The 22,518-nt window shown below is 46.9% G+C and overlaps 3 protein-coding genes across 3 annotated transcripts; all 3 read left to right on the forward strand.

Moving 5' to 3' along the window:
- Positions 1 to 11,248: 11,248 nt before the first annotated feature.
- Positions 11,249 to 11,623, forward strand: LOC121558478 (histone H2B). The gene has a single exon (XM_041871849.2). It carries the CDS (start codon positions 11,249 to 11,251, stop codon positions 11,621 to 11,623), a length of 375 nt encoding a protein of 124 aa, XP_041727783.1.
- Positions 11,624 to 13,671: 2,048 nt separating this feature from the next.
- Positions 13,672 to 14,343, forward strand: LOC123484625 (histone H1-like). Its single transcript, XM_045215134.1, has one exon. It carries the CDS (start codon positions 13,738 to 13,740, stop codon positions 14,341 to 14,343), a length of 606 nt encoding a protein of 201 aa, XP_045071069.1. The 5' UTR covers positions 13,672 to 13,737.
- Positions 14,344 to 15,007: 664 nt separating this feature from the next.
- Positions 15,008 to 15,394, forward strand: LOC121558499 (histone H2A). Its single transcript, XM_045215136.1, has one exon. It carries the CDS (start codon positions 15,008 to 15,010, stop codon positions 15,392 to 15,394), a length of 387 nt encoding a protein of 128 aa, XP_045071071.1.
- The last annotated feature ends 7,124 nt before the right edge of the window (positions 15,395 to 22,518 follow it).

Raw genomic sequence — 22,518 nt, forward strand, 5'->3', positions numbered from 1 at the left:
AGAAAAGGTATCCGGACACCGGGAATCCATTTATTTAAACATCAACGGTTTGCAAAACATCTGTTATTATGAGATGAGAAATTACGGATTCGCAATCAACACTGCAGGTAAATCCTGATTGCTGCAGGTAGGCAAAACCGTAGAAATAGGAACTACAACACTAACTAGTATAGGATCTCTGTGGGCAGACCCATTACTTACGAGAGATACAATGGAGCTTCAACCCCAAGGCAAGAAAAGTATTCATTGGTTCCACTTCTTTCCCTTCTAAATGCGTTTGCCTAAGGACAGGCTGTATGCACATATCTAAATGGCATTACAAAATCAGTATTTTTTTTGCCACTCAGAACACAGACATTTACCTTAAGGGGAGTTACCCTCATTTTAGACTTCCCAAGCATACATTTTCATGACAGCGTTCCTAATCTGCAGTAGGCAAAGCAGTTGAAAATCGGTAGGTTAACACCAAACCGTGAGGTGATTATGAATTCAGAGCAGTCGGATTAAGTCATAGTCAAATACATTTGAACAAATGAACAACAATATCACACGGAAAGTGATGTGAGCATTGCATTGTGGAAAGCAATGACATTACCAGAACACGTATTGCAACGCGAGGGCATGTATTTCTAGATTAAACACTGATTCAGTGTGATGAACAAGTACATGTATGATTTGGTGTGCTCTACTTGAACACGCGCTTAGAGTTTTGAAACCACTGCCTATATGATGAGCGGTCGTTGTTTGTTTTATTACCACATACTTATGGAAATTGCACCGGTTGAGAGATGATGGCTCTCTTGTGCCTACGGTGAAGGGTACTTCTGATCCAGCAGGTGGTGCTAAGATCCCTCCCTATATGACTTGAATGATGAGTTGATTTATTCCTTATAGCTCCTAATGATTTTAAGGCCAGTGTTGGCAAACATTACTTGTGCTCCAGCAGGTGGCCATGAAATCCCTCCCTATATGACTTGACTGACCAGTTAGTTGATGGACTCCTTATAGCTCCTAATGATTTTAAGGCCAGTGTTGGCAAACATTACTTCTGCTCCAGCAGGTGGCCATGAAATCCCCCCTATATGACTTGACTGACCAGGTAGTTGATGGACTCCTTATAGCTCTTAATGATCTCAAGCAGAGTGTTGGCCACATGACCTCTGGTCCAGCAGGTGGCGGTGAAAATAGTCCCTATAGGAGTTGACTCATTTCTTTGAGGTCCTAAATGAAGCATAGGGCGTCAACAGTGCATCTCGGCCTAACCCTGTTCCGGGCCCATTTCTTCACTCGATGCTTCCGGTGTTCTTCATCTCCTCTTCAATAGTCCTTCTCCACGTCTTCCTTCCCGTCTTGCCCTGTGCGTTCCACTGAAGTGTCTGTGTTTTTATGTCGTTAGGAGTTTTGCTCACTGCGTGTCCCCCTTCCATTTCCACTTTCTGTCCCAGTTGGGTAGCTATCCATTATACTGTAGCCTACTTACTACCAATGTCACTGTAGTCAAAGGTGATTTTCGATTATTATGTATGAGTATTATTATATATTGTTATATTATGATGTTCAAGCCTATAGGCTGTGGTAACAGGCCCTCTGTGATTTGTTGTTGTACTGTACATGTCAAGTATCTGCACTCTAGCCTAATTAGCCTAACCTGCTAGGGAAAAGTCACTTCCGGTCGTAGCTGTATCCCACCTAGTCAAAACCTTGTTAGTCCTTATCCTAAAAGGCACCCTCTGTTCCTCGATATACTCCACCGAGGGCTGGCAGCCAGTAAGTACAGGTAAGTGACAATTATCCGTGACGCAGTCACCTACACCGAGCACGCCAAGAGGAAGACCGTTACCGCCATGGACGTGGTCTACGCTCTGAAACGTCAGGGACGCACCCTGTACGGTTTCGGCGGTTAAACCCACTCTCTTCGGAACCTCAACACCCCGACTCGAACCCAAAGGCTCTTTTAAGAGCCACCCACATCCGCTTCAAATGGGCCCATTCCATATAGTGTTATATATATGTAACAGGTCAAAGAATTACAGATTTTTGCAACCGTTCATTTTCTATTTTTTATTTTATTTTGTGAGTTGATTTCACCAAAATATTGTATTGTTCAGCATTTCGTGTAGTCTACAGATATTGGGAGAGTTAGTTGTGTAAGTGCGCCCTCTAGAGTTGGTTATATGCGGAGGGATGTTGTGCTTTTCTCAGTCTGCATTGTATTCGGCTGGGAGAGGTACGTGTTCACTTCGGCGTGACATAAACTTGATATACCTGTTAAAACTAAAACGTTTCAGTGCACATAGTAACTTGTATGTATATTATATGATGAGTGTACGTACATTTAATCAAGCTGTGTCGTGAATATAGCCATTTTTGAGAGTTGAGAAATTGCTAACTTAGCTAACCTCGTGTTCTGTTTAGCTGTAAGTTAGCAATCATCATTCTATCCTCTTGTGACGAAGCTCACGTTGTTCTTTTTATGTTAGGCGGATTCTGGTCGAGGGTAGAGTGTTGAACATTTTCTCTCTTTGATGTTGAACAGGTATGTATTCCCTATATCAGGTTAAAAATGTGTTCATTTAAAATGTTTTCATGTATTGATTAGTGTTTAATGGCACTGAAAAGCTCAAATGTGAAGGATTACATGTTGCTTCGTGCATATTACTGTATGTATTACCTGTTTGAAAGATGGTTTATGTCATGTTGCACAGTATTAATATAAAGGCTAAAAGCTCAGAGTTTTTGGCAGAGATAACATGAATATGACACATACATAAGATATACACCAGATGCAATGTTTATTTTCCAATGATGTTGTATTTTATTCCTTGTATTTTTGAATGTGATTATACTCAGTCTGCATTGTATTCGGCTGGGAGAGGCGGATTCTGGTCGAGGGTAGAGTGTTGAACATTTTCTCTCTTTGATGTTGAACAGTGCACCGGAACACAACGCAGTAGTCGGCAACGAGCAGACCGCGCCGGCTACATTGGTGCCGTGACCCGGATTATCTTCGCTTCAGATCATCGCCAGGGTGATCGCCGGTGGTTGCTGTGACGAGTAGGAACCTCTTCGGAACGTTACAAGTATAAGGGCAAACATTAATGTGTAAATTGTAGCTCTTAATTGCTTACCTCAGCTACTTCTATCATTTTACAATTTTTTTTTCATATTCACATGTTCTGGTGACTCACATATCATTACCATAGTCTATTACAACTTTCTATTTAAAAAAAAAAAAAAAAAAAAAATGGCTGATGGCAAGGATGCGCAGACACCATTTAGTGTTGGAGATGCTGCAGGGGTAAGCCTGGGAAGGGGCAGGTTTATGAGTATGGTGGAGAGCACGCCGGTTAGGGGTGCTGGTATACTAGGCAGACCTGTACTCTCGTCCACACGCTTACGCACTGATGAATATTCCCCCGCACCACACATGAGTAGCTTAAGAGATGCTCCAGACATTGCAAGCAGCGTTAGTTCAGTGGGCTGTCCTGCATTTTCATACACTCACACCCAAACAGATGAACATTCTCCACGTCAGCCAGTGTCTAGTTCACATGTGAGTTCTGCAGACCTAGGGAGTCTCATCACACAGTTAGCTCATGAAATAGGAGAGAACATTGCTAGCCAATTACAGAGATCTGTTGGTAGTGCAGATAACCAAACCACTCCTACGCCTAGCCTGAACTTAGGATATGGACAGTCTGATTTGAACATGACAGGAGTAAAGTTAGTCATGAAGACAGATGTCAAAGAGCCGCCGTACTTCAGGGGTGATGGAACAGACAAACACACAGTGCATGAGTGGGAAGAGATTATGAGCGTTTACCTGAATAAGAGGGGTGTACACCCGCAAGAGCACTCCCAGGAGATAATGTCAAGACTAATGGGAAAGGCTAGAGACATTGTTAAAGTTACCCTGCGCAGTATGCCATCGCTGCAGCCAGCTGAGAACTCCAAGCTCGTCTTTGATATTCTGAAACAACATTTCAGTGAGTTAACCTACTCCTCTATGCCTTTAGCAGATTTCTATAACACACTTCCTCTGGCTGGAGAAAGTCCCATGGACTATTGGATACGCTTGAACAAGGCTGTGGATGTCGCAGATGAGTGTCTGAGAAGGCAGGGGGCGAAACATTGAGGACCCCTCTCACGAAGTCACAATGATGCTGGTGAAACACTGTCCCGACCCCGCTCTTACAAGTGTCCTAAAGTGCAAAACAGCTGAAAAGTGGACAGCAAATGAGATTCATGAACACCTCGTTGAACATCAGAGAGAGGCTAGAACAATGTGTCAAGCCAAATCTTATCGGCCAAAGAACATTGGTGCACATGCTCAGGCATTAACCACAGAGACAGTCGCTGCTGAAAACCCAACAGACCTTACTGGTTACCCAAAGGCAATGGGGCTTCCATCCTCTCCTCAGACAGAGAGCATCTGCATGCAGTCTCTCATTGGCTTGCTGGACCGTGTGCTAGAGCAGACGGCACACACAACAGCAGTCGTGCCACCAAGCAGGGGGCCAGCAGCCATTGTTCAGAGTAGATGTAAAGTCTGTCAGTCTGCCGAACATTCAACTACTGCACACTGTAGACAGGCGAACCTCTGTATGGGCTGTTACAAGCCCGGCCACTGGAAGAGAGAATGCCAACAGCGCCCGGCCAAGAATTAACGCTCAGCCACAGTTAGCGCACACACCACCTAACTCTGAGCAAGTTGGAGCCAGTTTAAACTAGATAGCTCACATACGGAAAGGGGATGTGTGAGCGTTGAAGATTCAACCCTTGAAAAAAGTGAAGAATTGAAGGAAATGTATGTCAATGTCTGTAAAGCAATGTCTGATAATTGCACGGTAATTGTTCAGAATATTCACAGAGTTGAGACGTTCAGTGAGTTATTTCACGCACCGGTGACAGTTAATGGCTGTGCTCAGTTGCAAGGGCTCCTCGATACAGGCTCAATGGCCTGCACGATAAGTGAAGAGGCAGAGCAGAGACTACTATCGGATAGCGTCTTGACCCCACATCAAGAACTCTCACAGCATATCATCCTTGTTGGCTGTGGAGGAGTACAAGTGCGCCCCAAGTGCATGTATGACATGGAACTAAGTCTGTATGGGGTAAAGTGCATGGTCCCAGTTCTGGTGATCACTGGTCAGAAAGACGACATAATAGTAGGCACCAACATGTTGAAACATGTACTGCATCAGCTGAAAAACGAGAACAGTTATTGGACACTTATCTCGAGCAACACAAAAGGGTCTCCAGATGGCGAACAGTTTCTAGAAATGATGACCAGTCTCACAAGATGGAGGGGTGAAGATGTCCCAGGAAAAGTAGGGACAGTGAAGCTAACTCAGGCGGTGACTCTCCTTCCCAAACAAGAGTACCTGCTGTGGGGAAGACTGCCAAGTAATATACCCAAGTCACCTGGGAGTACAGTTATGGTGGAGCCTACAACCTCCAGGTGTGTGCCTCGGGGCATTATGGTGGGGAGAGTGGTAACACCGCTATGGGGGAGATGGCTGGACTCCCATGAAAGTCACTAATATCTCAGACAAACCACTCACACTGAAAAGGAACAGCAAGCTTGCGGACGTCTCTACTTGTGTTGCAGCTGAAGATCTCACACTGTTCCAGGGTTCCTGTCAGAGTGATGCTGGCTCTGTTGGAGTGACTCATGTGAAACAGGACAACAACGGTGACCTGAAAGACAGACTGCAGAAGTCTGGTCTAGGAAATGTCGACATTGATCATTGTGAAGCGAGCCCCTCCACCAAGCTCCAACTTGTGACATTGCTGGAGAAATATCAGGATATATTTTCAAAGCATAATCTTGACTGTGGAGAAGCCAAGGGCTTTGCCCATAGGATCCGCCTCACTGACGACCGTCCCTTCCGTCTTCCATATCGCAGAGTGCCGCCAGCCCACTATCAAAAGCTGCGCCAAGTTCTCACCGAGATGGAGGAACAGGAAATCATACGGAAATCAATGAGTGAATATGCTTCTCCACTCGTGATGGTTTGGAAGAAAAATGGCGACCTCCGGATATGCACAGACTTTCGATGGCTGAATGCAAGAACTATCAAGGATGCTCATCCTTTGCCCCATCAATCGGACTGCTTGGCTGCCCTTGGCGGTAATGCTGTCTTCAGCACCATGGACCTCACGTCTGGATTTTATAACTTGCCCATGCATGAGGAGGACAAAAAGTATACCGCCTTCACAACACCATTAGGCCTGCACGAGTATAACAGAATGCCACAGGGGCTTTGCAACAGTCCAGCGTCCTTCATGAGGATGATGATGAGTATCTTTGGCGATCTTAACTTCAGCAGTCTCTTGTGCTACCTAGATGATCTCTTGATATTTGCCCCCAACGAACAGCAGGCCCTCAGCAGATTAGAGGTTGTTTTCCAGAGGCTACGGGAGCACAATCTAAAGTTGAGTCCAAAAAAATGCCATCTGTTGCGGAGATCTGTGAAGTTTCTCGGACACATCGTTGACAGTGACGGTGTTGCTGTTGACCCAGAGAAGGTCGAGGTCATCACCAAAATGTCAAAGAGGGACTTGATGGAAGATGATGGCTGCACTCCTTCAGTTCGCAGAGTGAAGTCGTTCCTGGGGATGGTATTTTATTACCAACACTACATACCAAATTGCTCCTCCATCGCAAACCCCTGTTTGCTCTCACAGCTGGCCAGAAACGGAGAGGAAAGGCCGGGAAGTACAGTCAGAATGCGGGAGTCTACAGAAAGCTCAAACCTGCGGATTGGACCCTTGACTGCGATTCCGCTTTCGCCGGCCTTAAGGAGAAGCTCCTGAATTGTGTGGTCCTTAGCCATCCAGACTTTTCTAAGCCCTTGGTTTTGTCCATTGATGCGTCTCTTGATGGCCTTGGGGCAGTTCTGTCCCAGATACCAGAAGGAGAAACGAAGGCACGCCCGATCGCCTTTGCCAGCAAGACCCTCACTGGCTCACAAAAGAGGTATCCTGCTCACCGACTGGAGTTCTTGGCGCTCAAATGGAGTGTTTGTGAAAAATTCAGCCACTGGTTGAAAGGCCACACTTTTACAGTGTGGACCGACAATAATCCTTTGACCTATATAATGACCAAACCAAAACTTGACGCTTGCGAACAGAGGTGGGTGGCAAAGCTTTCCCCCTACACCTTCAGTATCAAACACATCCCTGGGGTAAAGAACATTGTGGCAGATGCCCTGAGTAGAGATCCGTTTGCTAAATCAGTGAGCCCTATGGAAGTCTTTTGGCCGAGGCGGAGGGAACCAAAGAGGAGAAAGTCCAAGATCTCTTCCGGAGTAAGACCGTGTCTCCAGGCACTTGATGCAGGGTGCTGTGTAACTATGGACCCCACTCAAGACAGGCTGGCTGGCAGTCAAGAACCCTCTCATGTGAAATCTGCTTGTGAAGCTCATGTAGAGTGGGAAAGGGGAGCAGAGATAAGAGCAACACAGTTTCTCAATGTTCTTCCCCAGGCGGTGCCCTCAGAACAAGACACACTTCCAGCCCTCTCCATCGGCGAGCTGAGGCACAGCCAGGAAATAGATCCAGTTATCAGGGAAGTCCTGCCACTCATTCAGAGGGGTGAGCCACCACCTAGGCGAGGGAGGAGGAGGTTATCTCTTACGACCCAGACACTGTGCAAGCAGTGGCATCATCTAAAAGTCCAGGACGGAGTCCTATATAGGGTAACCAAAGACCCATTAAGCAGAGAGAAGAGGTATCAGTTTGTGCTGCCTGCTAGCTTGAAGGCCAAAGCTCTCGCTGGTGTGCATGATTTCGCTGGGCATCAAGGGCAGGCTAGAACAGCACACCTCGCCCGACAGCGTTTCTTCTGGCCGCAAATGGGAAGAGACATCAAGGAATATGTGAAATGCTGCCAACGCTGTATCCTTGCAAAGACCCCTGAACCAGCTGCCCGAGCTCCCTTGGAGAGCATTCGCACTTCGGCACCCATGGAGCTGGTGTGCATTGATTTTTGGAGTGCTGAGGACTCTAAGCAAAGATCTGTCGATGTGTTAGTCATAACAGACCACTTTACAAAATTGGCTCATGCCTTTCCCTGCGTAAACCAAACTGCAAAGCAAATAGCGAAGAAGTTATGGGATAACGTATTCTGCATCTACGGTTTCCCAGAGCGAATACATTCTGATCAAGGGGCCAATTTTGAAAGCAAACTCATAGCTGAACTCCTCAGCCTCACAGGGATTAAGAAAACACACACAACAGCATATCATCCCATGGGAAATGGGCAAACCGAAAGGTTCAATAGGACACTTGGCAGTATGTTGCGTGCCCTACCCCTGACAGCTAAGCAACACTGGGCCCAACAGATACAGACTTTGACTTTTGCGTATAATGCCACCACTCATGAAACAACTGGATATCCTCCATTCTATTTGATGTATGGTCGAGTGCCCAGACTCCCAGTAGACATGGTCTTCAAACAAGTCTTGAGGGATCCAGTCGTGGTGAATTATAAGACCTATGCAGAGAAACTGTTGGCGAACCTCCATGTGGCTGCCGACATAGCTCAGCAGCATGCGAGGAAAGGACAGCAACATCAAGCTGATGGCTACAACAAGAGAGTTCGTGGAACCCACTTGAACGTTGGCGACCGAGTTTTGTTAGCTAATAAAGCAGAGAGAGGGAAGAGGAAGTTAGCGGATAAGTGGGAAGCCACTATGTATACCATCATAGACCGGAACCCTCAGACTCACGTTTACAAAGTCAGAGACGAAAGTGGGAAAACAAAAGTTGTTCATCGGAATTTGATGTTGGACGTGAGCTTCTTGCCCATGCCAGAACTAAGCGATGAAGAGACGAATGGAGCTGCCTCGGATGTGGCCAGTGAGTTTCAGCCTCCTTCTGTTGATGCTTTGAGTGGCCTAGCAGTAGACGCTTCTGAGGACCGTACATGTTCGTGGTTAAACGCATCCTCTGACTCTGAGTCTATTGGAGAAGCTGATGAGTCTGAGATGGAGAATGAGATGCCCCACTCTCTGTCCAGGAAGTCTGTTCAACTGACACCCACGAGAGCCCAGTCTAAAGAGGTCAGAGGCCAAGGGGAAAATGAATACTCACCTGTGAGAGACTTGTCGGATTCCAGTGACCCCCTGATTTGCACATGACTGACACTGACTCTGTTGCCCCCAATTGATGTTCCTGACTTAGATGAGACAGGGTCTTCGGACGTCAATTCACCTGTTAAACTGATTGATAGTCAGATACCCTCCCAAGTACAAGGGTTTGAAAGTCAGGTTGTCAGAACACGTACTGGCAGGGTTGTTAAGGCAGTCGATCGCTTGATAGAGAACATGGTGCAAAAACCACTCACCAAGGGTTTTGTTACAGGAGTCAGAAGGTCACTGTCTTTCCGTTCTTTATTTTAGATACATTTTTGAGATTAAGATATTTTTCTTTATTACCAGTAGTATGACCTGAGTCATGAGATGTTCATAATGGAGGGAAAGTGTTCCAAGATTTCATATGATGTATAAGGCATCATATTCACTAGAAGGGGCAGTAGCCTGATCAACTGCTGTTTTCTTTTAACTTACTTTGTAAGTAGCTTTATACGCTGTATATGGGAAATGGAGTCCCAGGGCTATCTTGGACCAAGTGGACAAGAGTTTTATTCTATATGTTTTTGGTTATTTTCCACCCTCGAAGTGTGAAGGATTTTGGTGAAATTAAAGAGGGGTGAATGTAACAGGTCAAAGAATTACAGATTTTTGCAACCGTTCATTTTCTATTTTTTATTTTATTTTGTGAGTTGATTTCACCAAAATATTGTATTGTTCAGCATTTCGTGTAGTCTACAGATATTGGGAGAGTTAGTTGTGTAAGTGCGCCCTCTAGAGTTGGTTATATGCGGAGGGATGTTGTGCTTTTCTCAGTCTGCATTGTATTCGGCTGGGAGAGGTACGTGTTCACTTCGGCGTGACATAAACTTGATATACCTGTTAAAACTAAAACGTTTCAGTGCACATAGTAACTTGTATGTATATTATATGATGAGTGTACGTACATTTAATCAAGCTGTGTCGTGAATATAGCCATTTTTGAGAGTTGAGAAATTGCTAACTTAGCTAACCTCGTGTTCTGTTTAGCTGTAAGTTAGCAATCATCATTCTATCCTCTTGTGACGAAGCTCACGTTGTTCTTTTTATGTTAGGCGGATTCTGGTCGAGGGTAGAGTGTTGAACATTTTCTCTCTTTGATGTTGAACAGGTATGTATTCCCTATATCAGGTTAAAAATGTGTTCATTTAAAATGTTTTCATGTATTGATTAGTGTTTAATGGCACTGAAAAGCTCAAATGTGAAGGATTACATGTTGCTTCGTGCATATTACTGTATGTATTACCTGTTTGAAAGATGGTTTATGTCATGTTGCACAGTATTAATATAAAGGCTAAAAGCTCAGAGTTTTTGGCAGAGATAACATGAATATGACACATACATAAGATATACACCAGATGCAATGTTTATTTTCCAATGATGTTGTATTTTATTCCTTGTATTTTTGAATGTGATTATACTCAGTCTGCATTGTATTCGGCTGGGAGAGGCGGATTCTGGTCGAGGGTAGAGTGTTGAACATTTTCTCTCTTTGATGTTGAACAGTGCACCGGAACACAACGCAGTAGTCGGCAACGAGCAGACCGCGCCGGCTACATATATATATATATATATATATATATATATAAAATTGTATGCTATTTAGTAAGAAAGTATGAGCCACTTCGAGTGGACATGGAGTATTAATTAGAGGATTCTAATGTCTCGTCCAGTTTTAGTGCACAGAGGGAGGCCTATATCTGACAGTGGCAAAGTGTAAGAACGTTATTATTTTGGGTCAAGCAATAGTGGAATTTGGACAACATAAAGCCACCACGAGTCGGTAGACGTGGCTCGAAAAAGAGGGGGACAGCGCGCACACACACACACAGTCCAAAATGGGAGCCCTATGTCTGACGGTGCCAAAGTGGGCAATTCTATCACCAGCATTATTTGGCACAACAATCGTGCCATTTGGACACCTATTAAAGCCCCCCTTTTGAAACACACAATTCCCCATCGGTCACAGAGCATAGGCTATAGAGAGGAGGGAGGGAGGGAGGGAGCAGGGGAGTGTCTACGGCCGCTGACTTTGCTTAGCTTCCTCTTCATAAGACGGGTAAGCGCCCTTCACCCCCTCATTCGTTTCTGAGAAACGACGAGACATCATCATGCCCGAGCCAGCAAAGTCAGCGCCCAAGAAGGGCTCCAAGAAAGCCGTCACCAAGACCGCAGGGAAGGGCGGCAAGAAGCGCAGAAAGTCCAGGAAGGAGAGTTACGCCATCTACGTGTACAAAGTCCTGAAGCAGGTCCACCCCGACACCGGCATCTCCTCCAAGGCCATGGGAATCATGAACTCCTTCGTGAACGACATCTTCGAGCGTATCGCCGGAGAGTCCTCTCGCCTGGCCCACTACAACAAGCGTTCTACCATCACCTCCAGGGAGATCCAGACCGCAGTGCGCCTGCTGCTCCCCGGTGAACTTGCCAAACACGCCGTGTCCGAGGGCACCAAGGCCGTAACCAAGTACACCAGTTCCAAGTAAACCGCGCATTTGGACTGCTCTACTAACCCAAAGGCTCTTTTTAAGAGCCACCCACTCTGTCAGTAAAAAAAGCAATTCCATCGCCACCGAATGAATGCGTAGGTAGGCTGCGTTACATTGTACGACCGCGGTTACATTGTATCATTGTTTAATGGGCGGCGCGCGCCGCTCGGAGAGCGGCTACATTGTATCATTTCCCCTGCCCGTTCCAGCGTAGGGGTTTAGCGCGCCTTTTTGGTGTCTTTGCGCGCTGAATAGTAACCCATGTTTGTCGGGCTCCATTCCAGGTGAAGGCAATGTAAAATGGCACCATTTGACAAAGGGTGTAAATAAATGAATCAAAAAGGCAGTCTGTTGGGTTTGATTGGAAAGAAATGCCTTTTGTCGTCTAATGAGCGGATAGTCATTTTGAGTTGACTTCCTGAATCGGTAGGACACGGATGGAGTGAATGGATGCTCCATCATTGGACTATACCCTAACGATGAGAATGATAATGGCAAGAATAAAAAGGTGGTGAATAATATGAATGTATATAATTATATATATATATATATATATATATATGTATATAATTATATATATATATATATATGAACGTAGCCCTTTTGGCTCTGGATAAGAGCGTCTGCTACATGACTCAATGTCCATGTGAAGTGTAGTACATTTGAGTCACGTAGTGTATTTTCCTTCCTACTACACTCACGAGGCAACAGGATAAAAGGCAGTGGCTTCCACGTGACAAAGTGGGGATATGAATGTGTCTGTAGGCCAAGTCACAGTATAACACAGTGAAGGAGTGAGTGAGATAGTCGTTGGAGCAGTAGTGGATTCCAATGACTACCTTGGGGATAGCCTATACAACAGGGAAAAGAAAAGAGGCCGCAATCAGCCTTCTGACCCACATGCACCTGCTGGGATTCTTCTCCCAGTCCAACCACATATGCAGCCCTTGTCCCACTCAGAGAGAGAGAGAGAGAGAATGAGAGATAGAGAGAGAGAGAGAGAATGAGAGAGAGAGAGTGAGTGAGTGAAGGAGTGACTGAAGGAGTGAGTGAAGGAGTGAATGAGTGACTGAAGGAGTGAGTGAGTGAGTGAATGAGTGTGATAGAGAGAGAGAGACAGAGAGAGAGAGATAGAGACTCCCTCTATCTAGGCCTATATCAACGCGCCATAGCCCATGGGGCGCCAGCCTCCATAGCGCCAGCCAGACACCAAGACCCACAGACACCAAGACCGAGCCGAGTCACGCTGCGGAGTCAAGCAGGTGAACAATATATTAGTAGAGACAGCCAACCTAACTACCTACCTACCTACCTACCTACCTACCTACCTACCTACCAGAAGGGAGGGGAAGACAACACACAATCTCACTGTGTAGAAATAGTAGGCTACAAATACAACAACAACACACACACTGCCAGTGCACAAAAAGTACTAATACACACACAGTGCAAGTAAGCATGTCGTACGACAGTTTATACCATGTGGATCCTGTACATACGACGAATACAACTTGAAACTTGAAGTACAACACTCGTCTCAGCCAGGCCTCACAGGTGCATGTGTTTTAAGGTCCCCAAAAGAGCACTTCTTTAAAACACCCTGGACCACATCAGGGGACACCAAACCATTTGATTCCCTTGCCAGACATCTCGGCTCACTACACAACAAGTGCTGCTCGCAATCGGATGCACTTTTAGGCCATTTAGGAGACAAATAGCACAGGAAAACCAGTGCGCACCGCTCCACCCGACAGTCCAACGGTGAGGTTTTGAGCGAGTCGCAACAAAATGCGCGGCCCACATGACTTTATTCTGAACGGAGACAAGTCTGCTCGCTGGGCCGTTCGCTTTTGGAGCAAAAACACGGCTCCGTCGGTGACTTTTGGGCCGATATAGGCGAACAGAAAACACAAGTGAAAGAGCATTTGGCCAGCCCAGAGAAGCCGAGCTGGGTGGCTTGAGTCTACATGGTTCTCATGTCGCGTTTAAGGCCAGCCCCCTGCTCAGTGTGGAGCTTCAATAGCGCAGAACAGCATCTACAGGAAACTACTCCTCGCAGACCGTGTGTGTGTGTGTGTGTGTGTGTGTACCGGACCAAACGACAGACAGACATGGCAGAAGTCGCACCAGCACCCGCCGCCGCCGCACCGGCCAAGGCACCCAAGAACAAGGCAGCAGCCAAGGCCAAGAAAGCGGGACCCAGCGTAGGCGAGCTCATCGTCAAGGCTGTGACCGCTTCCAAGGAGAGGAGCGGCGTGTCCCTGGCCGCGCTCAAGAAGACGCTGGCGGCAGGCGGCTACGACGTGGAGAAGAACAACTCCCGCGTCAAGATCGCAGTCAAGAGCCTCGTCACCAAGGGCACCCTGGTCCAGACCAAGGGCACCGGTGCATCCGGCTCCTTCAAGCTCAACAAGAAAGCCGTCGAGGCGAAGAAGCCCGCCAAGAAAGCCACAGTCCCCAAAGTAAAGAAGGTGGCCGCCAAGAAGCCAGCCGCGGCTAAGAAGCCCAAGAAGGTAGCAGCCAAGAAGGCCGTCACTGCAAAGAAGTCCCCCAAGAAGGCCAAGAAGCCCGCTACACCCAAAAAGGCCGCCAAGAGCCCCAAGAAGGCCAAGAAGCCCGCTACACCCAAAAAGGCAGCCAAGAGCCCCAAGAAGGCTACAAAGGCAGCCAAGCCCAAGGCAGCCAAGGCCAAGAAGGCAGCCCCCAAGAAGAAGTAAACCTATTACAAACACTGTTCTACTCGACACATGTTGTACCACAAAAGGCTCTTTTAAGAGCCACCCACCTCTTTCCATAGAAAGCGCATTGATTTCCATGTACTACCTGTCGTGAAAAAGAAATTACGCACACTAGGCTACTTTTACGCACACAACATTGTCCCACTCTGGGTGTGTGCGAAGGGAGAGGCATATAATAGAGGGCCAAAATGGCTTAGAAATTCGACCTCACGAGTGCACCCTCACCAGCCATTTTTATATATGAGCCACTGGGCTATTCCCGTTCAGAGGCAGGCTGCTGTGATGTGTTACAAGTGCCATGTAACAACAATAACAATACTATAGTGGCTTCGATTTCAAACTCAAGAGTGCACCCTCACCAGCTGTTTGTTTCCCATTTGGAGAGAAATAATGTGAGGATTTCATTTTGGCGCTCACGCGAAATGACACAAAGTCGGAGGGAAACAAAGTAGCCTCTCACTCGCTGCCTGTGGGTGGGAACCGGCTTAGAGCTGTCTGTCCGTCCGTCTGTCCCTCGCTCCAATTGGATAAGGCCACACCGGCCCGGTGGCCAATCGTTGCCTCTTGTGGCGAGGTATATGTACGGCTCTCGAAGTGGCGAGCGGCTCATTCAGACTTTCTGTGACTTTCTCAAGCTACCAATATGAGCGGAAGAGGCAAAACCGGAGGCAAGGCCAGGGCGAAGGCAAAGACCCGTTCATCCCGTGCTGGTCTCCAGTTCCCCGTGGGCCGTGTGCACAGGCTGCTGCGCAAAGGCAACTACGCCGAGCGTGTGGGCGCTGGCGCACCAGTCTACCTGGCCGCCGTGCTCGAGTACCTGACTGCTGAGATCCTGGAGTTGGCCGGCAACGCTGCCCGTGACAACAAGAAGACTCGTATCATCCCCCGTCACCTGCAGCTGGCCGTCCGTAACGACGAGGAGCTGAACAAACTGCTCGGCGGTGTGACCATCGCTCAGGGTGGTGTGTTGCCCAACATCCAGGCAGTGCTACTCCCCAAGAAGACAGAGAAGGCAGTCAAAGCCAAGTAAATTCGCTACTGCGACTTCAACTTGACTACTCAACCCCCAAAGGCTCTTTTAAGAGCCAACCACCTAGCTCTCCAAAAGCGCAAAGTACCTTTCTATGACCGCAATACATTGAGTGGGTGTATACACAACTATTTCGACATTCTGTGCCCACATGAGGCCTTGCATGAACAACTACACCTACTAGGCCTCGTTTGCCATAGCAGGCTAGCATTAGATTACACGTGCCTATAAGATGTCACTCTTGACTTTGGCGACTATTATTGCGCGTAAAGGACCGGCGGCGTCCTATTGCGCGCGCACCGGGAGTTTGAATTTTGGAGAGGCCGGGCCTCGCGTCCAATGGCCAACGGAGGAGGCCTGCGCAACGGGCCAATCGGGGTGGTGGGGAGATGGTGTCCAATCAGCAGCCGCCACTGCCGGCTTTATAAACTTCACATAGGCATTTCGAGGCTATACTCCCAGCGCCATGGCCAGAACCAAGCAAACCGCTCGCAAATCCACCGGTGGCAAAGCCCCCAGGAAGCAGCTCGCCACTAAGGCTGCTCGCAAGAGTGCCCCGGCCACCGGCGGTGTGAAGAAGCCTCACCGTTACAGGCCCGGCACCGTGGCTCTGAGAGAGATCCGTCGTTACCAGAAGTCCACTGAGCTACTCATCCGCAAGCTGCCCTTCCAGCGCCTGGTGCGAGAAATCGCCCAGGACTTCAAGACCGACCTGCGCTTCCAGAGCTCCGCCGTGATGGCCCTGCAGGAGGCTAGCGAGGCTTACCTGGTCGGCCTGTTCGAGGACACCAACCTGTGCGCCATCCACGCCAAGCGGGTGACCATCATGCCCAAGGACATCCAGCTGGCCCGCCGTATTCGCGGAGAGCGCGCATAAATGAGGATGACCTGAACTCGAAAATCCCCCAAAGGCTCTTTTAAGAGCCACCTCCATTTTTCCATCAAAAAGGCACAATTGTTCCATGTATACACGCACCTCTACATTAGCCACCATGTATGTTGTTCACTAACACGTCTAAAAGCTACGTATTGCACCTTTTAGTTGCCTGAAGTCTAGCTTCAATGTTTGTTTGTGTGTATATACACAACCATCTGGCATCATCCACTTCCTTTGAACTATAGCAGCACAGTAAAATGCTTTACAAAGGAGGGGAAAAAGAAACGAGTGATAATATAGGCCGAATAGTAACAAGAATTGTGTTCAGATGAATAATTGACACTATTAGTTGTGTGTAATAATAGCCTTGCATGCAGTCCAGAAAAAACATTGCATGCCAACTTACTTTGAAAGTCCCATGTTGCAGTGCTGCTGAGAGACTCATGCAGAGGCCAAAACTTTACAGTGGAGCACGGAGGCCATCTTGTGGTTAAATGTGGGTACTGCACATCATGGTGATTCCCTTTCGGCCAGCGTTTCCCAAACGCGGTCCTGGGGGTCCCCAAGGGGTGCGCGTTTTGCGTTTTGCCCTAGCACTCCACAGCTGATTCTAATACTCCAGCTTCATGATGATGAGTTGATTATTTGAAGCAGCTGTGTAGTGCTAGGGCAAAAACTCCCAAAACGTGCCCCGAGTTTGGGAAACCCTGCTTTAGGCTAATACTAGCCTATTAGGATGACTTGGTTCGATCGCTTTAATGGCAACTGCTGAACTCTGGTTTTCACTAATTACTTGTCCCAGGTCACCATTATGAATCCAATAGCAAAACAAATGTTTCAACATTGCTCAATAGTGAAAAAAGGGCAGGAAACGATGGGTTCTCAACAATATTTCACCAACAACCAATCACTATTCAAGCATAGACATTAGGATCATCCACAAATATTCCTAAATCATACTACAAAAAGGGTTGTAACGAAATGGATTTGTCTGTTCAATGCAAGTTCAACGTCAAAGAAAAAGTGCATCACCACAACAAACGTGTCTTTAGATACACTGTAAAAAAAATGACTTTGTGGAATGTACTCAAGCTATTACAGTCAACAAAAGCACACGTCATATTATTGAGTAGATCTTTTAGCTTGTTTTTATGCGTAGATAAGCTTGAGTAAGTTGTTTAGATGTGGTCCAATACATAGAGTAAAGATGATAGAGGTAAAAAAGGATTATATTATGTTGATTCAACTCAAATAGACATTGTGTTATTTTACCTGAATGATTCATCCTATTATGTATTTAGACCAAGTCAGAAAAATGTTCACATTTTTACTTTGGATTCACTCAATCAGATCCCTTAAGAGAAAAGGTATCCGGACACCGGGAATCCATTTATTTAAACATCAACGGTTTGCAAAACATCTGTTATTATGAGATGAGAAATTACGGATTCGCAATCAACACTGCAGGTAAATCCTGATTGCTGCAGGTAGGCAAAACCGTAGAAATAGGAACTACAACACTAACTAGTATAGGATCTCTGTGGGCAGACCCATTACTTACGAGAGATACAATGGAGCTTCAACCCCAAGGCAAGAAAAGTATTCATTGGTTCCACTTCTTTCCCTTCTAAATGCGTTTGCCTAAGGACAGGCTGTATGCACATATCTAAATGGCATTAAAAAATCAGTATTTTTTTTGCCACTCAGAACACAGACATTTACCTTAAGGGGAGTTACCCTCATTTTAGACTTCCCAAGCATACATTTTCATGACAGCGTTCCTAATCTGCAGTAGGCAAAGCAGTTGAAAATCGGTAGGTTAACACCAAACCGTGAGGTGATTATGAATTCAGAGCAGTCGGATTAAGTCATAGTCAAATACATTTGAACAAATGAACAACAATATCACACGGAAAGTGATGTGAGCATTGCATTGTGGAAAGCAATGACATTACCAGAACACGTATTGCAACGCGAGGCATGTATTTCTAGATTAAACACTGATTCAGTGTGATGAACAAGTACATGTATGATTTGGTGTGCTCTACTTGAACACGCGCTTAGAGTTTTGAAACCACTGCCTATATGATGAGCGGTCGTTGTTTGTTTTATTACCACATACTTATGGAAATTGCACCGGTTGAGAGATGATGGCTCTCTTGTGCCTACGGTGAAGGGTACTTCTGATCCAGCAGGTGGTGCTAAGATCCCTCCCTATATGACTTGAATGATGAGTTGATTTATTCCTTATAGCTCCTAATGATTTTAAGGCCAGTGTTGGCAAACATTACTTGTGCTCCAGCAGGTGGCCATGAAATCCCTCCCTATATGACTTGACTGACCAGTTAGTTGATGGACTCCTTATAGCTCCTAATGATTTTAAGGCCAGTGTTGGCAAACATTACTTCTGCTCCAGCAGGTGGCCATGAAATCCCCCCCTATATGACTTGACTGACCAGGTAGTTGATGGACTCCTTATAGCTCTTAATGATCTCAAGCAGAGTGTTGGCCACATGACCTCTGGTCCAGCAGGTGGCGGTGAAAATAGTCCCTATAGGAGTTGACTCATTTCTTTGAGGTCCTAAATGAAGCATAGGGCGTCAACAGTGCATCTCGGCCTAACCCTGTTCCGGGCCCATTTCTTCACTCGATGCTTCCGGTGTTCTTCATCTCCTCTTCAATAGTCCTTCTCCACGTCTTCCTTCCCGTCTTGCCCTGTGCGTTCCACTGAAGTGTCTGTGTTTTTATGTCGTTAGGAGTTTTGCTCACTGCGTGTCCCCCTTCCATTTCCACTTTCTGTCCCAGTTGGGTAGCTATCCATTATACTGTAGCCTACTTACTACCAATGTCACTGTAGTCAAAGGTGATTTTCGATTATTATGTATGAGTATTATTATATATTGTTATATTATGATGTTCAAGCCTATAGGCTGTGGTAACAGGCCCTCTGTGATTTGTTGTTGTACTGTACATGTCAAGTATCTGCACTCTAGCCTAATTAGCCTAACCTGCTAGGGAAAAGTCACTTCCGGTCGTAGCTGTATCCCACCTAGTCAAAACCTTGTTAGTCCTTATCCTAAAAGGCACCCTCTGTTCCTCGATATACTCCACCGAGGGCTGGCAGCCAGTAAGTACAGGTAAGTGACAATTATCCGTGACGCAGTCACCTACACCGAGCACGCCAAGAGGAAGACCGTTACCGCCATGGACGTGGTCTACGCTCTGAAACGTCAGGGACGCACCCTGTACGGTTTCGGCGGTTAAACCCACTCTCTTCGGAACCTCAACACCCCGACTCGAACCCAAAGGCTCTTTTAAGAGCCACCCACATCCGCTTCAAACGGGCCCATTCCATATAGTGTTATATATATATATATATATATATATATATATATATAAAATTGTATGCTATTTAGTAAGAAAGTATGAGCCACTTCGAGTGGACATGGAGTATTAATTAGAGGATTCTAATGTCTCGTCCAGTTTTAGTGCACAGAGGGAGGCCTATATCTGACAGTGGCAAAGTGTAAGAACGTTATTATTTTGGGTCAAGCAATAGTGGAATTTGGACAACATAAAGCCACCACGAGTCGGTAGACGTGGCTCGAAAAGAGGGGGGACAGCGCGCACACACACACACAGTCCAAAATGGGAGCCCTATGTCTGACGGTGCCAAAGTGGGCAATTCTATCACCAGCATTATTTGGCACAACAATCGTGCCATTTGGACACCTATTAATGCCCCCCCCCCTTTTGAAACACACAATTCCCCATCGGTCACAGAGCATAGGCTATAGAGAGGAGGGAGGGAGGGAGGGAGCAGGGGAGTGTCTACGGCCGCTGACTTTGCTTAGCTTCCTCTTCATAAGACGGGTAAGCGCCCTTCACCCCCTCATTCGTTTCTGAGAAACAACGAGACATCATCATGCCCGAGCCAGCAAAGTCAGCGCCCAAGAAGGGCTCCAAGAAAGCCGTCACCAAGACCGCAGGGAAGGGCGGCAAGAAGCGCAGAAAGTCCAGGAAGGAGAGTTACGCCATCTACGTGTACAAAGTCCTGAAGCAGGTCCACCCCGACACCGGCATCTCCTCCAAGGCCATGGGAATCATGAACTCCTTCGTGAACGACATCTTCGAGCGTATCGCCGGAGAGTCCTCTCGCCTGGCCCACTACAACAAGCGTTCTACCATCACCTCCAGGGAGATCCAGACCGCAGTGCGCCTGCTGCTCCCCGGTGAACTTGCCAAACACGCCGTGTCCGAGGGCACCAAGGCCGTAACCAAGTACACCAGTTCCAAGTAAACAGCGCATTTGGACTGCTCTACTAACCCAAAGGCTCTTTTAAGAGCCACCCACTCTGTCAGTAAAAAAAGCAATTCCATCGCCACCGAATGAATGCGTAGGTAGGCTGCGTTACATTGTACGACCGCGGTTACATTGTATCATTGTTTAATGGGGGCGCGCGCCGGCTCGGAGAGCGGCTACATTGTATCATTTCCCCTGCCCGTTCCAGCGTAGGGGTTTAGCGCGCCTTTTTGGTGTCTTTGCGCGCTGAATAGTAACCCATGTTTGTCGGGCTCCATTCCAGGTGAAGGCAATGTAAAATGGCACCATTTGACAAAGGGTGTAAATAAATGAATCAAAAAGGCAGTCTGTTGGGTTTGATTGGAAAGAAATGCCTTTTGTCGTCTAATGAGCGGATAGTCATTTTGAGTTGACTTCCTGAATCGGTAGGACACGGATGGAGTGAATGGATGCTCCATCATTGGACTATACCCTAACGATGAGAATGATAATGGCAAGAATAAAAAGGTGGTGAATAATATGAATGTATATAATTATATATATATATATGAACGTAGCCCTTTTGGCTCTGGATAAGAGCGTCTGCTACATGACTCAAAATGTCCATGTGAAGTGTAGTACATTTGAGTCACGTAGTGTATTTTCCTTCCTACTACACTCACGAGGCAACAGGATAAAAGGCAGTGGCTTCCACGTGACAAAGTGGGGATATGAATGTGTCTGTAGGCCAAGTCACAGTATAACACAGTGAAGGAGTGAGTGAGTGAGATAGTCGTTGGAGCAGTAGTGGATTCCAATGACTACCTTGGGGATAGCCTATACAACAGGGAAAAGAAAAGAGGCCGCAATCAGCCTTCTGACCCACATGCACCTGCTGGGATTCTTCTCCCAGTCCAACCACATATGCAGCCCTTGTCCCACTCAGAGAGAGAGAGAGAGAGAATGAGAGATAGAGAGAGAGAGAGAGAGAATGAGAGAGAGAGAGAGAGTGAGTGAGTGAAGGAGTGACTGAAGGAGTGAGTGAGTGAGTGAAGGAGTGAATGAGTGACTGAAGGAGTGAGTGAATGAGTGAGTGTGATAGAGAGAGAGAGACTGAGAGAGAGAGAGAGAGACAGAGAGAGAGAGAGAGAGAGTGAGAGAGAGATAGAGACTCCCTCTATCTAGGCCTATATCAACGCGCCATAGCCCATGGGGCGCCAGCCTCCATAGCGCCAGCCAGACACCAAGACCCACAGACACAAAGACCGAGCCGAGTCACGCTGCGGAGTCAAGCAGGTGAACAATATATTAGTAGAGACAGCCAACCTAACTACCTACCTACCTACCTACCTACCTACCTACCTACCAGAAGGGAGGGGAAGACAACACACAATCTCACTGTGTAGAAATAGTAGGCTACAAATACAACAACAACACACACACTGCCAGTGCACAAAAAGTACTAATACACACACAGTGCAAGTAAGCATGTCGTAGGACAGTTTATACCATGTGGATCCTGTACATACGACGAATACAACTTGAAACTTGAAGTACAACACTCGTCTCAGCCAGGCCTCACAGGTGCATGTGTTTTAAGGTCCCCAAAAGAGCACTTCTTTAAAACACCCTGGACCACATCAGGGGACACCAAACCATTTGATTCCCTTGCCAGACATCTCGGCTCACTACACAACAAGTGCTGCTCGCAATCGGATGCACTTTTAGGCCATTTAGGAGACAAATAGCACAGGAAAACCAGTGCGCACCGCTCCACCCGACAGTCCAACGGTGAGGTTTTGAGCGAGTCGCAACAAAATGCGCGGCCCACATGACTTTATTCTGAACGGAGACAAGTCTGCTCGCTGGGCCGTTCGCTTTTGGAGCAAAAACACGGCTCCGTCGGTGACTTTTGGGCCGATATAGGCGAACAGAAAACACAAGTGAAAGAGCATTTGGCCAGCC

The sequence above is a fragment of the Coregonus clupeaformis genome, unplaced genomic scaffold, assembly GCF_020615455.1.
Source record: "Coregonus clupeaformis isolate EN_2021a unplaced genomic scaffold, ASM2061545v1 scaf0376, whole genome shotgun sequence".
NCBI classification, from domain to species: Eukaryota; Metazoa; Chordata; class Actinopteri; order Salmoniformes; family Salmonidae; genus Coregonus; species Coregonus clupeaformis.

Excerpts from the sequence above, each read along its gene's own strand:
- LOC123484625 (XM_045215134.1), top strand. The coding sequence starts at position 13,738 with ATGGCAGAAGTCGCACCAGCACCCGCCGCCGCCGCACCGGCCAAGGCA.
- LOC121558478 (XM_041871849.2), top strand. The coding sequence starts at position 11,249 with ATGCCCGAGCCAGCAAAGTCAGCGCCCAAGAAGGGCTCCAAGAAAGCC.
- LOC121558499 (XM_045215136.1), top strand. The coding sequence starts at position 15,008 with ATGAGCGGAAGAGGCAAAACCGGAGGCAAGGCCAGGGCGAAGGCAAAG.